Raw genomic sequence first — 15,988 nt, 5'->3', positions numbered from 1 at the left:
AATATTGTAATACATATTGTCTCTGGTAAGATTACAATATTGTTTCTACTATTCCAATATCAATTAGTTTCTGATATTCCAACTATTTGATCAGAGTTCGTGGCAACTTTTATACCTGCATAATATAGTTCCATACCCTGATTTTCATTTTAAATATAAACAAATAATCCCACTTCTAAATCAGATCATAAATTATGATATACCTGCTATCAAATTTGTGTTTCATATTGGTCTCTGACTTACACTTCCGTATTGTTTCCAATATTGGTCTCTGGCTAAGATCCAATATTGGTCTCTGGGTCAGATTTCAATATAGGTCTCTGGCTAAGATTCCAATATTTGTTTCTGGCTTAAAGATTCCAATATATAAGTCTCTGGCTTAAAAGATTCCAACATTGGTGTTTGTCTCAAATTCCAACATTGGTGATAATCTCAGATTCCAATATTGGTCTCTCAGCTGGGTTCCCATATTGGTCTCTGTCTATGGTTCTAATATGGTTTAAGGGCTAAGATTCCACTTATTAATTTGTATTGGTCCCTAGCTAGCTCTGGTTATGGTATATCACACTTTTTAACATATAGAAGTGGAATGAGCAAAGAACTATAGTCTGATATGTGAAGTTTTAAGATACTTATATCTATATAACATAATTATTATGAATGATAAAATTATGTAAATAAATAGAGATTAAAGTCAAGTCAGTGTCATTGCCATTCTTATGACCTTAACAATGCCAGTGACTGGGTTAAACAACAATAAGAACACCATGTTCTTCAAGTTTGAAAAGTTATCATTCACTCTTCTATTGAACATTTGAAATGACTTTGAAATTTTCAGAAATAATGTAATAATCAATGATTATTGATAAAATCAAGCACATAGATTAACAATTAAGAACAGTACAGAAATTGATTGGAAGAAGTGTAAGCAATTCAGGTCAAATGTAATTTGTTTATAAGTCCCTTGACTAAGATACAACAATGTTTGATTGTTAAAACATCATAATTATAATTACTAAGGTTTTAAGAAAAGTAAAAATTTTACAATAAAAGAAATAATTTACATTTTGTATGTCATTAATGACTGATTTTGTAGTATTTAAAGAATCTGACACATGAAACAAATACATGTAGTACATCATTACACTGTAAGAACTTAAGCTTACACTGGTCCATTGATTTCTGATATTATGCGTATTATATTTTTAAGCTGTGGATGATTATCAAATTCATATGGCCATATTATTATAATAAAGTATAACTTCTACCAACCATTCTCTACACATGTTTATAATTATGTATTGTCAGCTATAACAGTGTTGATATGAAGTTTCCAAATGACTTTTACATTTACCAACAGGCAACCCTCATGATGACCTTCACACTGACTAATCCTTATGTTGACCTTTACAAACCCTCATGATCTGTAAATTGTTTTCTCATTATGACTTTATTAGCAACCCTAGAAGTAACAAATTAATCAAATTCATAATGTCCTTCATATTCAACCAACCCTTATGATGACCTCTACATTGACAAAACTTAAAAATTTCATTCATATCAACTAACCCTGAAAATGACCTTAACATTCCCATAACCTCAGTGTAACCTCCAAATTGATCAACACATTAGACCAACCCTCAAAGTTACCTTCACTGTGATTGACTAGACCTCCATATGACCTCCAAATTGACCAAACCTCAATGTGACCTTCAAATTGACCAACCCTTAATCTGACCTTCACATTAACCAAACCTCAATATGGCATACACATTGATTATCCATAATATGGCCTTCGCATTGACTGACTCTCAATATGACCTTCTTGAATTCTTCTCCTCCTTCAAGTCCTGTACATAACCAGCTCTGGGGCATTAACGTACAGTGTGAAGGTCACATTTACTAAACCTTAATATGACCTTCACATTGACCAAACCTCAATATGACCTTCACATTGACTAAATCTCAATATGACCTTTACATTGACTAAACCTCAATATGACCTTCACATTGAACTAAACCTCAATATGACCTTCACATTAACTAAACCTCAATATGACCTTCACATTAACTAAACCTCAATATGACCTTCACATTGAACTAAACCTCAATATGACCTTCACATTGACAAACCTCAATATGACCTTCACATTAGCTAAACCTCAATATAACCTTCACATTGACTAAACCTTAATATGACCTTCACATTGACTAAACCTCAATATGACCTTCACATTGACTTAACCTCAATATGACCTTCACATTGACTTAACCTCAATATGACCTTCACATTGACAAACTTTCATGATGACCTTCATATTTACTGACCTCAAGATGACCTTCACATTGACAAACACTTAAAATGACCTTCAAGTTGATCATCTCTCACCATTGTCCAACCTTCAAAAGTAATCCCACATTTTTCATATTACAAATAATTTATACACATATGAATGAATCTATTGTAATCTAAGTTTGAGTTTACAGGCAATAAAGTCATTGATAACAATCAGCACTTAACAAATCACAGGAGTCAGGAAATATTCACATTTTATATGTACACAATAATATAATCTCTTAACATACTTAACATGCCTGTGTATACTGTATTCATGATGAGGCAATTATACAAATGTACCAGTTGCATGCACATTCAAAAATTATTTCAAGGCGAAATATTTGGCCTGAAAAGTGGCCTCATATTGCAATGATCAGGTGCATCAAAAACAAAAAACAGTCTTGTCATTGGCAGTACAGGTTCAATATTTTGTCCAAAACAAAAAACAAAAAAAAAATTCGATAATTTCAAAACTGATCCCTGGCTGTATGATTGTTTTTTTATGTTGGCTGGGGTTTTATAACTAGACACAGACAGGTGCCCAAGAGACACAGACATAATATGAGATTTAAAACCATCACAACAAAAAGGCAAGATTACTGCTCCAATATATCTCTCTATGCTAAATGTAAATTAACAACAAAATATCAAATATAGAAATGAGAGCAGCTAAACAACTATGTGACTCAATATCCTCTAATTCTGACCATTATTTCTGAAGCCCTAATAAAGTGCAAACAAGAATTCATCAATATATCAATCAAATTATGTATACATATCACCTCATGTATTTAACGCATCTAGAGCTTTGATAATAGCATGGTAATATCATATGATAGAGGAGTATCAGTCAGTAATTGGACATTACAGTACTAACAAATAATTGAGTGATGTAAAAACTGAAACCTTTTAGCTCTTATTACAGAGAACATAAATAAGACTGCAACAGAATGGCATGAACTAAACACTGGTGTGGTATGTCAGTCAACACAATACAGATAGGCTGTCATCTTTGTGGCTGCTGCTGAGAAGAGTTATCTGCCCCTGATGAAGGATTTATAGATTCCCATCTAATCTGTCCACGGACAGGTACTGAGTCTAATGAGCTAGCATAAGCTGAAGCACCTGAAATATAGAAATATAATACAATCATAAAAATAGAAAAACTTTAAAAATATGTCTAAAAAATCTAATTTGTGTTATAGTGGCACCACACTGCTTATTCCTGCAGATCTTTATTATAACCAATGCATATTGTACAACTGACTTGTTATTTTTTAATTTTCAACTTTCCATTGCTAGTATTTAAATGAATAATACAGTATTTTCTTATATTAAAATGCTCAAAGACCGTAGTCTCTATTTTATTCTAGAATTAATGCACTGAGATTGGCTTCATTTTATGCTTATAAATACATCTGGAGCTAGAAAATATTTGCAAACACTAAATTTAAAAACATTTTCTTGCTGGAACTGCAAACTTCCAAATCGTTTATGTACATGTATAACAAAACTTTTAGAGGCAGTTTATCGGCTTGTACCTTAAGATCATTGTATATGAAAACTGTAAACTTTAACTTACCAGTTCCCATAACTCCTGTAGTAATAGTAGGAATGTGTCCCTCGCCAAATTGCTCCCCCTGTCTAGCTCGCTGCCTTTTTCTTAAAGCACGGAACACAAGCACCATAGTTAAGACAATGACCACAGCTAATACAGCTATAGTTACTGCGGCTACTGACTCTGTGGGATAATTCGTGTAATCATTGTCAGCGGGAGATTTATCTGTTATATCACGTTTAGGAGTTGATAAAGCAGGCGTGGATGCCGAGGAACTCACCTCTTCAATATCTGAGGTCTGAACCATTTTCCTAAGATTACCTCTGTAATATTCTTACATCACATAACACAAGACCATATACATATATGTCTTTCTTTTAACATTATTTATCAAATTGTAATTTCTTGTCAACTGAAATGAAAAACATATGATTATTTCAAAATAGGGCATCACGTTAAAGAATGTGATTAATTAAAACCCTGTCAGGAGCAAGTCGTTGTTTGCTCAAAACTTTAAACAGTTGCTTCTGGTATAAGCTTATTCATGGCATATAATTCCTACATATAATTATAATACCTACTAAAATAAATTCTGTATATGTAAACAATTATACATGTATTCACCATTTATTCTTATTAAATTATCACTGTATAAACGTTGGTAAAAAAAGTTTTCATTAAAACATTCATAATCAAAACCGATAAAACAAAAGAACATAACAATTTTACTTACCGATCATTTGAAGAAAATGAACTCGAGTTTGCTAAATAAACGCATTTATTATGACTTAATTTTTGAAAAATCGACTTACCACAATCATATAAGATGAATCGTGTATCTCTGTCACATTTTCGTGTTTTAAGAACGTAAGTAATTTCAAATATTTGATTTGTTTAAAAATTCGACAATAAAAATCAACTATACACCTGTAAACCGGAAATACACAGAGTGACACCTACCGGACAGGTAAATAGTTCTATAAATAAACTAAATTCAGTGACAATCTAAATTTAGAATATGGGTTTTTCCGACATGTATACGCATGTTTCTATTGGCTGCGCAGTTTTATTTGGTGCTCCCTCTGGCGGTGAACCACTAAAGTAACTGTGACTACTCCAAAATTTGGTAAGAAAGTTGGTCTTTGTTATTTTGTTTTTTAGTGATATTGACCACAATTTATTAGGATTTTTCTCAGTGAATAAAAGTTAAGGTCTTCTTAATTTAATTATAAGACTTGATTAGTTTGATACCGACTCAAAGATAATCACAAATTTTGTGGTTCCGAGGTCAAATTTTGAGGTGTGAGTCATATGAGGAAAAGACCTCGGTTTTGGCAATCGTTGAGATCATATCAGTATTTTAACTTACTTTGCTTGTAGAATTAAAGTGTCTGACAGGAAACTATTACTACCAATGTACATGTTTAGGCTATCTTCATGATCTGAAGAGTGTCAATATGTAGTTTAATTTGGTGCACTTTTGTCAAAATCACCAACTTCCTCTGGCTCCTACAAAATCATTATTTCTTCTTTAGTCTGGACATAAAGGAAACTTGTTCATTAAAAGTTTTATAAAAGGTCACCCTGCCATTTTCTATTCCACGTTTGACTTATTGGTTACCTAGGCTAAATACACAGACGTGGATATATCAGGATGCCCATATAAACAGGACAGTCAAGAAAGCAAGCCAGTAAGTCTGTTGCTTAACAGATGTAAGTCAGAACCCAGCTTGAAAATGGTTCTGATTAGTATGGTCTCCCCTCACCAAAATACTAAGAAATCACACTGAAATGTTCAAAGAAAAGCAGCCCAATTGATCAAGCTTGATTATGGTCAGACCTCTAGCATCTCAGATCTAGACATGCTTCACTCCCTTAAGCTTTGAAAACTGGAACTCAGTCGTATAGACTCTAGGTTATTTCTTTTCTACAAGATTCAACATGGTCTGGTTGCTATCCCCATCAAAGAATATGTGACACCCAGAAAATCCCTCCATGGCCATCCCCTCAGTGTGTTATAGGGTATCCACAACAATCTTAGACTATTATAAATTCTCATTCTTTCCCAGGACTGTATACCATTGGAACCACCTTAGTCCTACCCCCTGCAATTGCCCTACTCCCTATCCCAGATCAGTTCAGTGCAGCTAGCATTGAACATGTTTCACCCTAAATTTCCAGCTGCAGCTTTTACCCGTGTCTAAGCTAGTAATCACACCAACATGGATTAAAGAAGTGGAAAGAGACTCACCTCTGGTGAACTGAACAAAACTCCTCCTTTCAAATATTAGTGGAGAAAGTTAACTCACTCTTTTATTGACAGCATCTGTCACAAATTTAACAGTTTATTTAAATGGCATCAAGCCATAAAGGTTTCAGCTTAAAGGATACTTTTTAACATCATGCTCTGATGTTTTAGCTGTGATGTTAAAAATACTTTTTTCATACATGCCCATAAAAACAGTGTTTGAATCTCTGGTATTTCAATTTTTTTTTATGAAGAGTGACATTTTAATGTTTGGCAGTGATTTTTCACCTTGTGTAATAGAGGTTTATAAAAGGCCCTTTCCCAATGGAAATTTTCTTTAAAATCATGCACTTTCCCAAAAATCTGAGCTTACACCAGCTTTTTCACTTCCAAAATAAGCAATTTTTGGGATAATTCTTCCCAAAATTAAAAGGCTCCCAATTAAGTGAGAAAAACCACTGTTTGGGTAATAGATAAAAAACAACAACAACATGCAGGTCAACTTATTTGTACAAAAACAAGTGTTTTATTTTGTTTCTTAAATTCTTTATTCTTGTAAGTTTTATTTCTAATATTGTTTATCAAAGATGTTTCAATTGATAGATTTATCAAAGATGTCGGAACAAGATATACCTAGATACAGAACAGCTTTAGCTGTGGCTATCATGAATGGTACTGACTCCAGTCAAGCATTGACAGACTTGTTGTATGCTGATGTACCACTGAATGCCAAGTTCCAGGCTGTAGATTTTTGTGAACTGTTGTCAAACAATGCCGAGGTAAATCATACTTTAGAAATAGTCAGTTATTATGTCTAAGTAGGTTATTTTGTGAAGTTTGTAATAGAAATAGAATGAATGTGCTTGAAAGTAGTTGAGATATAACTTTTCAACAACCCTTTAATTTACTCTGTTTATTTAACAATTAACAATTTAATGTTTCAAGCACGATATGAATTGACCAATAGAAACTTATATTAATTTTTATTCATTATTATAATTTGTTGCATTTTAATTTTAACATTTTGAATTTTGACAGTCTGCAGTAACTCTGAAGAAATTGATGCAAGCTATGAGTATATTGGAGAAGTATGCTCGACATTTAATGAAGCCGACGGAACAGCGCTCAAACATGTGGCGACATATAAAATACAGTAACAATATTTTCCGTGAGAGGGTTAATGCTATAAAGGTATGTTGCTTAAATAAGTTATCCAAGTACATGTTGCTTGATTAGAATTATCATAGTACTTGTTGCTTATGAAATGTGTGTTGATTTGTAAATTTTGCAACAAATGAATCAAATAATTTAAGAATGGACTTAAATTTGTTTTTCTTGTAAAATTTGATACACCACCATACAATGACATTTCATCAGTCCTGTTGAAGACAGACCACAGGTGCCCTTCAATCCTGTATTTCAATCACGAGAGCACAGCCAAGTAGAACCACACACGGTCATTTTGCTCACTGGATAGCTTCCCTTGTGTGATATGACCCTGCATCAGTGAGTGACGGTCTAATTTATAATAGACTTGGATTAAATGATCATTACACGGTCTCTGTATTTCAGGGTGGAAAGTACATAATGCACTTGATGGGATATACTGAAAATCGGCCTGACGGTGTAGCGTTTCCGGATGGTGCTGAGCCGAATCCTGATCGTATCCTTCATTTGCTTGTCGATCTGGTTGAGGGACGTAAAGAACTAGAGACATTCTTAGAAGGGAATCATCCAAAACCAGAAATTATTGAACGATATCTTACACCACAGCTTATGTAAGATTTGGATTATGATTTGATTATTTTCACAATTTTGTGTCTAATGTTTTATATGTCTTATAAATACATACTTATCTAAATAGTCTTGATAACTGTTGGTTCTAGGAAGTGAAGTGATAAGACTGTTATACGAGTCTGTATCTTATGGGTTTAATATAGGAAAATAGTTCAATCTGTTTCTTAATTTCATGTGGTATACAAACCATGCTTTTGATAATATTTTACTTTCTTGCAGATATAGATTTCTTTAGTTCTGTTACAGGCATTGTAACAATATTTCTTTAGTACTGTTACAGGCCTTGTTACTATGCATTGATTTAAACAATGTTGTTTTTTCTTCTTCTCAGGTCATCCTTACAGAGTGATATAACAACTGCAGAGAATACAGTTGGTTCCCAGCAGGGAATGCAAAATGTAATTCCTGGCTCAGAATTTGTACAGAGCCAGTCCCAACCAAGTATTCCTGCACCATTAGTGCAACCAGGTTCAGGCCTAATGCAGCAAACATTCTCACAGTCTTCTGTCCAAGACAACATGGGAACCAGACCAAAAACCACCAGCTCAAACTTTACACAACCATCTCAGTATGCCGAACCTAATTTGCCATTAGGGCCAGAAGTTAGACAACCATATCCAAATGCCAATCAAATACCACAAAGGGCCACTAACTACCCCCAAGTTACTTACCAAAATGAACAAGGAGTTCAAGGTGAAATGGGGATAGTTGACCTTCAAAGTAATATTCAAGGTCATCAGCATCTTGGTCCTACAGACTTTCCAGGTCAAGGTTACATCTTAGGTAGAAATGTGCCTGATCAAAGACATTTAGCTGATTCTTACCAGCAAGGTCAAGGTGAATTTAATATCCAAGGTCAAGGTCAGAGTGAAAGTAGAAGCATTCAAGGTAACAACAGTTTGCAGTCTAACCAACAGTACCAGCAGATGCAACAAAGACAGATGGCAGATCAAGGGGGGATGCAGGTTTGTAATAGAAATTACAGTTTATTTGGCTTGTGTCAATGAACAAATGTTTTTGTAATTCATGTAGTGTAAGCACCAGAAAATGTTTAAGGTTGTTTACTTCAAACCACATGGCCCTTACTGTTGTGGGTTTGAATACCTACAGGAACTTTCATATTATTTCATGTAAGGAAGCTATCAAACCAGCTTACAAAATGTCTGTTGTTCTACTAGGGTGCCTGTCTGTGCCTGAAATAATGCACAGAATGGCACCTAAGGTCTTCCTCCACCAGTACAATTTGAAAATAGGCATATGATCTGTACATTGTTGTTGCAACATAAAACCTAACCAAAATATAAAGAAGTCCCAAGTGGAAATAGCACTCTTATATGTAACGGTTAACCACAGGATGGAGTTAAATGAGATAATTGATTGAAAGTTACAAATTTCCTTCTGATCTTCTGCTTGTTTGTCATGCTTTGCTTTGAAACATTGCAAAAAATATTGCCAAATAACACTTTCTCATATGAAATAAATTCCATTTTTTCTGATTTTAATTTGCTACATTTCTAATTCTACAGAACAGAAACCTTTATTTACTATTTCACTGCTTTCAAATGATTAAAAAATCACTTGTACATGGATGTGATGAATTTTAGTTTTGCATCTAAAAGTATAGAATAAAAATGCAGTACTGTACTTTTACCTAAAATGGTAAGATATAAAAATATATGTCAACTTTTCAGAATACTGAGGGACCATCAGAAGGAAAGATTGAGGTTGAATCAAAGATTCCAAGTATAGGTAAGTATGTCACATAAATTACACTTTCTATGGTTTTAATGTTAATGCATTCCCATATTTAACCATAATTTGTTTGATATTTTTCTTTTGGCTAAATTGTACATTGTTGAGTACAATACTGAATTCTATTGGACAAATATACAACTGTCAAAACTATATTGGACGTGGAGCAAGCCAAGTCTAATATAGGTTTTGCAGTTGTGTACGAGACCAATAGAATCAGTATTGTTCTTAACCATGTTTAATGACCTCTTTGTTCACACCATCAAATTTTGACATTTCAATAGAACTTTGTTACTTCAAATTCAATAAGGATTTGATTTGGATTGTTGGACTCTCAAAAATATAAAAAATAGGCTAGATGGAGTACAATATGCATTTGATGAAAATATTTTGAACTGAAAACGAGGCAATATGGGGTACAATATGGATTTGATATGAACTTTTTGGACTCTTAAAAAATAAGTATATAATTATATCTATATTTCAGCCTGTGATATATGTGGTGACAACCATGCGGTGGTTATATGTAAAGTATGTGATAACAAACAGCTGTGTAAAGATTGTGATGTAAAATGGCATAACCATCCAAAACGTCAGAATCATAAATTAGAATATATACACCCAACACTTGATGATGGAAGACAACCATCTTGTTCATCTGAACAAAGCAAAATGTCAGACCCTAGAATGCAAGGTATATACATTTTTATTCTATTTGTTACTTTTAAGCTTGTCTGTTTCGATGAAGAAGTCAAGCTATAATAATCGCAGCAGTGTTGTCGTCGTGCAAATACTTTAATGTAGGCTTACTTAAACAATTGTAAAGGTATCAATATAAATATTGTTAAACTTGTAATAATTGCTTGCCATTACAAGAGTTAAGACAAGGGGTATAATTCTAAAAGCTATAATATTTTAGAGTTAAGACCCTTTGTAACTTAGAATTTTTGTCAAAAGTGTTTTTCTTTTAACAGACTTGTGTTAGGACTGTGGTGCTTTTGTTTTATTAACATTTTTATGATATTTAAGATTTTAATCTTAATATACGTTTTGTCACTTAACATGGCCCAAATGTGTTAAAGAAAAAACTCAAAGAAATGTGACTCATAATGCAGTCAATGATTTAAATTGTTTGAAACAATAATGAACATATTTTTCAGGAGGGTCTCCAATGTCAGTTTACACAATGCAGCGGGAACCAGCACATCAGGTTCAACAAGGTTACAGTTTACAGAGCCAGGAACCTTCTAGAACAGCTCAAGTAGGGTACAATTTGCAGGGCCAGGAACCAACCAAGTCACCCCAGTACAATATGCAGGGCCAGGAACCATCAAAGTCACCTCAATACAATATGCAGGGCCAGGAACAATCAAGATCAGATCAGATAGGATATAATATACAGGGCCAGCAACCATCTAGGCAGACACAAGGGTACCATTTACCAGGTCATACACAGACACAGCAGATGTAAGTATTATAGGTAGCCCTGGTCTAGTAATGGTTGATTCTAAACATAGAGATTGTGGGATTGATCCTGGCTTGTGTTTTGAGCATATATCCTCGTAGGGAGCAATAGTCCAATTGTAGGACACAAGCTTCATGAATTACAGGTCCTCGGTTTGAAGCCTATCAAGGACACTGCTATCTTTTTTTCTCAAGACATCCACTTAAATTTCTTCACATTACTAAAATGAGAAGTTGTTAACAGGTGCTTATATTCCAGACTTGCAATTAGTATGCAGTTTTTCCTCATTACCTATTGTGTGTTTGGTTGCAACTACTTATCTATAATTTTAAGAACTGCAAAATAATCATGTTTGAATCATACAGTTAAATTTGAATAATTTGATATGATCAAGGAACTGTATTAACAATTATTGTAACTGTACTCATTCAGGTCTTTAAGTCTGCAGTCTCCCAACGATCAACGTTCACAAAATATCAACAATTTCCAAGCTCAATATGATGCAAAATCCAGCCCATACATGACGATGGGTCAAAGTTCAAATATTAATGTATCAAGCCCGCCAAATTCAGAACATCCTAATTCCCACACACAAGGCAGTTATATTTATGGACAACCAACCATCATGGGACACATGCCAGGAAGCATCCACTATCCGGTTTCTAGTGGAGTTTATCAACAGGGACAACATCCTTATGCCATGTCACCACATTTGGTTCAAGGTCAAGTGGCGCAATATCCTCTTGGCTACCTGCCAAATGTATTTATGCAGCAACAACAACCACAGATGTCTATGCAGGGATATCTGACTCCAGTTGCATCAGCAGTTGCTAGTGTGCCAAGAGCAGATAATATTAGGTCAGCAACTTTACCTAGGTCATCTAGTACAAATACAATGTCTGCTGCTCCAGTTTTAGTCCAAAATGTACGACATTCGATATCTTCACCGAAGGTGTCAGAGTCATCAGACACCTCGAATATTAGCATGAGTAGTGTGAGTTCAACAAATTCAGGGTCACGGTTACTGCCTAAGATAAAAGCCATTGGTGACCTTGAAAAACAGCATGCAAAACTTGAGATAAATCTAATGACCTTGAGAGATGACCTGAAGGAGTGGGAAGAGAAGATCAATGAAATTATTCTTCAAAATCCGAACTTTTTCCAAGATGAAGAGTATAAACGCTTAAACCGAAAGAAAAGAAAGCATCTTCAAGAGGTTAATGAGCTTCAGAAGTATCAAGTAGAGTTAGAGCTTCTTCTTAAGGAAAAAGAACAGGAAGAAATGGAAATGAAAGGCAATGAAGTTCAATTACTTAAACAAAGATTTAATCAGATCAAAACTGGAAGCTATGATAATCCACCTTTGAATTCTGAAGCATACATAGCTCCTGTTGCCTTGGAGCCGATGGTTCCTGTAACCACTTCCTCTAGACCAGTCAATTCATCAGGCTTGGTACCAGCTGGTCCCGTGACTACAACCTATCGTCCGCATCAGCTACAGAAAAATACGCAGTCTTCTGGAGAACCAAACTACGAGAATTGTCCTCCGCTACGTATTAATAGTCTTGGAGATGATTTATCTGAAGACATTAAAAAAATGCTTGTCTTCGATGCAAATCCTCATGCTGTTGAATCTGGTCTCGGCAAGAAAATACCTAACCATGCAGAAGTTGATCCTAATATCTTTATCCCACCAAATTTATCTAATCAACAAGGAACCAACCAAGATTTTCCTAATGAAAATTTAATTGGTTTTAAGAAAGGCGGTTCAGAACCAAATCTTCAACTTCCTTTAGCTGGAAACCAAGTTCAGGTGAAGAAAAGTCAGTCTACCGCAGATCTTCCAATGTGGCAATGTGAGCATTGCACCTTTTTGAACAATTATGATACTAAAGCCTGTATAATATGCTTTAAAACTTCGGATAATCCAAAAAGAATTGATCCAAATATGCCTGCAGATAATGAAGGGGGAGGTAATGTGACAGAAACTTGTGAATTTTGCACTGTTTTCATGGAACCTGGAACACAAATATGTGGGGTTTGTGGAGAGACACAAACAAAGTATAAATTCATTAGTCAGAATGAGCACATGCAGTTTGAACCAGAAAACCCGGCCATAAGTCAAAACATTGCAAACCAGTCTGTTGAGGAAAATGCAGGGAACCAGCTTATAGAAGACCAGAACAAAGGTGCAGGGTACCAGACAATGAGTGGAAGACCAGGAAAGGTGAACCAGTCTGTATCTGATGCTACAGGAGACAGTGTAGCCACTGCAGCCTCAAATGTTGGGAAAATGATAGAAGAAGAACAAGATCAGGTAATTGACATTTTTTATTTATTCCTTTTTGAGGAGTCATCATTATAATTTGTCAGACCTTTGTAACTTTGTGACTTTTATTCAAGTATCAGTCTTTGTTTTGTTTGAACCTGTTATTGTTGTGGACTATGTATGTTACCTTCCATTTGCTCTATACTGCTGGTCATAGGGAGATTGATGTCGGTGAAATAGTGTTGTAGCTGATACAGAACCAGTTAGAACTGGTTCAGAATTAAGACATAAAATTTTCCTGTAACAGCCCGCTCATGTATGACTAAAATATTAGGTGCAGAACCCAAACAAGTACATGAGCATCAATACTTGGATTAATAATTATTCTAATGTTTACCTTGTGGGCACTTTTTTTTTCATTTTAAATCTAGAAGTGCCATCAATTATTCTTTTATTACAAAATAAGATGATTTGTTTTACATTAACATTGCAGGTTTACCTGGAAAAGAAAGCTGCACGAGAAAGGTTTGAAAAAATGAATAAATCTCAGATTGATATAGCAGCAGCAGGTTTAGAGAATATAAATGCAGCAGATGCACAGGGCGTGGCCACTGGTGCAGTGGGAGGAGCTAGTGGAGGCCCAGTAGGTGTGCCTAAAGGTACAAAGCAAAGTGTAGAGCAATTAAAGCAGGAGGTTGTTCAGGAGTGGATTGTAGTTGATAAAACACCAGCAAAAGAGACTCCGAAAGGGAATCTTCAACAATCTTTAGAGAAAAGTCCTGTAAACAGTAAGTTCTTTTTACCATTGTTTTTGTATAATATGAAGATAAGGCCAAAAATAGTTCTGTTTCTGATGTCTGACTTAATAAAAATGGTGCTGGTAATGTAGGTAAAATGTTTATTTTTTTATTGTAATATATATAACTTTATACAATAACATACAAAATTGTAAAAAAAAAGTTTCAAAAGCAGAATAGTAAACAATTTTTGTTGGGTTAAAAATCACACTAACATAAGTATTATTAAGGACATATAGTTTTTTATCCCTTTAGTGGTATTAGTGGTGGACGAAAACCTCAGGTTCAGAGGCACCTGGGTAGAACCACCGACATTCAGTAAACTACCTGAATAGCTCCCTCACAAAAGAAATATCTCCTTTCATGGAGGTTCTGGTTTTTTTACTAGTATAATTATTATACTGCTTTTTCTTCTTGCCAAAACGGATAAATAAAAAAATGATTTATTTTTTTTAATTGTTTACAATAACTGTATACTACAAACATTCTGTAACAAGATGCAATATTGTTTAAGGTGCTTTGTTTTCAGTGATTTATTTAATTCCACGTCTTCCAATCTTTGGAGGTATAAATATATATATCATAGTTCTTGACATTAGTGATGTAATTCCCCAATCACCCTCCTTTCACCCCCCACTCCAGTCCATGTTTTATATCTTTGTATTATGTATACAACTGCCCTATCAAGTTTTAACCTCTTACACTGATAACATATAGAGAAATATAGATTAAGAAATTAAGATAAAAGAGAACCCTAGGAACAAATTTCAACAACAATCCAAAAAAAGGAACAACATTTTTTTTCCCAAAAAAATTTGACTGGACAAATAAAATATTAATTGAACACACTGAATCTGGACGGACATAGACAAACTCATGTTGAAACAATAAAAATATTACAATGCTAATGAAGCAACGGAGACTACAATAGAAAGGCCATACTTAAAGGAACTCCACTGAGGTCCAAAAGCCTAAAAACATAAAATTTTGAATATCTTTAACATAGGTCAGCTGGGGAATTTAAAACAGAAAGATATGCAAAAAGATAATTAAGAGTTATAAACAGAAATAAATAGAAAATCATAGTTTTGTACATTTCTTTGCTCGATTTGAGTGAAAAGCATTGCTAGCTTTTCAGTTTTGTGTCATATTTAGCATAAAAATGATTATTCTGGAGAAACAGAGTGAATGAAATATCTGAAATTTATAAAAGTGATTTGTCTAGACATGGATCAAATGGGACATTAACTTTGAAAAATTATTTCCAGTCCTGTCATATCAAAAAACCTCAGTGGAGTCCCGTAAAAAAACATTCTTGAAAAAAATTATCAAATTTTAGACACAAATTTTTAATTCAACGCTTCAAAGAAGATGGAAACTGAATCAATAAAATTTATACTGTAGTCCAGGAAACAAATAAGACAATTTTACATAAATCCACAAGAATTACTTTACTTCTTACCAAAAAATGACATCCATATTCACGTGAATATAACTTACCAAGACAAATACTTGTAATTATTTTACTTCTTACCAAGAAAGGACATCAAAAAAAAAAGGACATCCATATTCATGTGTACATAACTTATCAAACCAAATATTGTAATTATTAAGCACTGTTTCTTGAACGTATTCTTTTTCAACAATTCATTTTACCAATTTATGAAATGCCTGATACTCTGTTAAATATTAACATCATTAATGCAAAAATAAACTATGGTTACTTATGTGTATATAATTGCTTAAATAGACATATGATAATGA

At 34.0% G+C, this 15,988-nt stretch overlaps 2 protein-coding genes across 6 annotated transcripts; one reads left to right on the top strand and one right to left on the bottom strand.

Moving 5' to 3' along the window:
• Positions 1-159: 159 nt before the first annotated feature.
• On the bottom strand, positions 160-4,842 carry LOC132749037 (uncharacterized). Of its 5 annotated transcripts, none has more exons than XR_009628354.1 (4): positions 4,709-4,842; positions 3,921-4,308; positions 2,033-3,463; positions 160-1,975 (listed from the first exon to the last, which is right to left on the bottom strand). XR_009628354.1 is itself a non-coding variant. In XM_060738711.1 (3 exons), exons 2-3 carry the CDS (start codon positions 4,201-4,203, stop codon positions 3,345-3,347), a joined length of 402 nt encoding a protein of 133 aa, XP_060594694.1. In that variant the 5' UTR covers positions 4,204-4,308; positions 4,709-4,842; the 3' UTR covers positions 160-3,344. The 5 variants fall into 5 exon arrangements, 2 of the variants coding, with proteins under 2 accessions (XP_060594694.1, XP_060594695.1); XR_009628352.1 differs by having other exon boundaries at positions 160-2,088; positions 2,145-3,463; XR_009628353.1 differs by having other exon boundaries at positions 160-2,060; positions 2,145-3,463.
• Positions 4,843-4,913: 71 nt separating this feature from the next.
• LOC132749036 (uncharacterized) lies at positions 4,914-14,215 on the top strand (the record flags this gene model as incomplete). Its single annotated transcript, XM_060738710.1, is given in 10 exon segments — positions 4,914-5,022; positions 6,748-6,923; positions 7,183-7,335; positions 7,717-7,922; positions 8,273-8,906; positions 9,633-9,690; positions 10,181-10,387; positions 10,854-11,160; positions 11,591-13,475; positions 13,921-14,215. Coding segments are annotated over 9 exon segments (3,910 nt in total), but the record flags the coding sequence as incomplete, so codon positions are not given.
• Between the last annotated feature and the right edge of the window lie 1,773 nt (positions 14,216-15,988).

Source organism: Ruditapes philippinarum, unplaced genomic scaffold (genome assembly GCF_026571515.1).
Source record: "Ruditapes philippinarum isolate M1 unplaced genomic scaffold, ASM2657151v2 ctg2069_1_1_1_1, whole genome shotgun sequence".
Lineage (NCBI taxonomy): Eukaryota > Metazoa > Mollusca > Bivalvia > Venerida > Veneridae > Ruditapes > Ruditapes philippinarum.
Note: the sequence above shows the minus strand (reverse complement) of the source record. Positions and strands in the feature narration are given on the sequence as shown.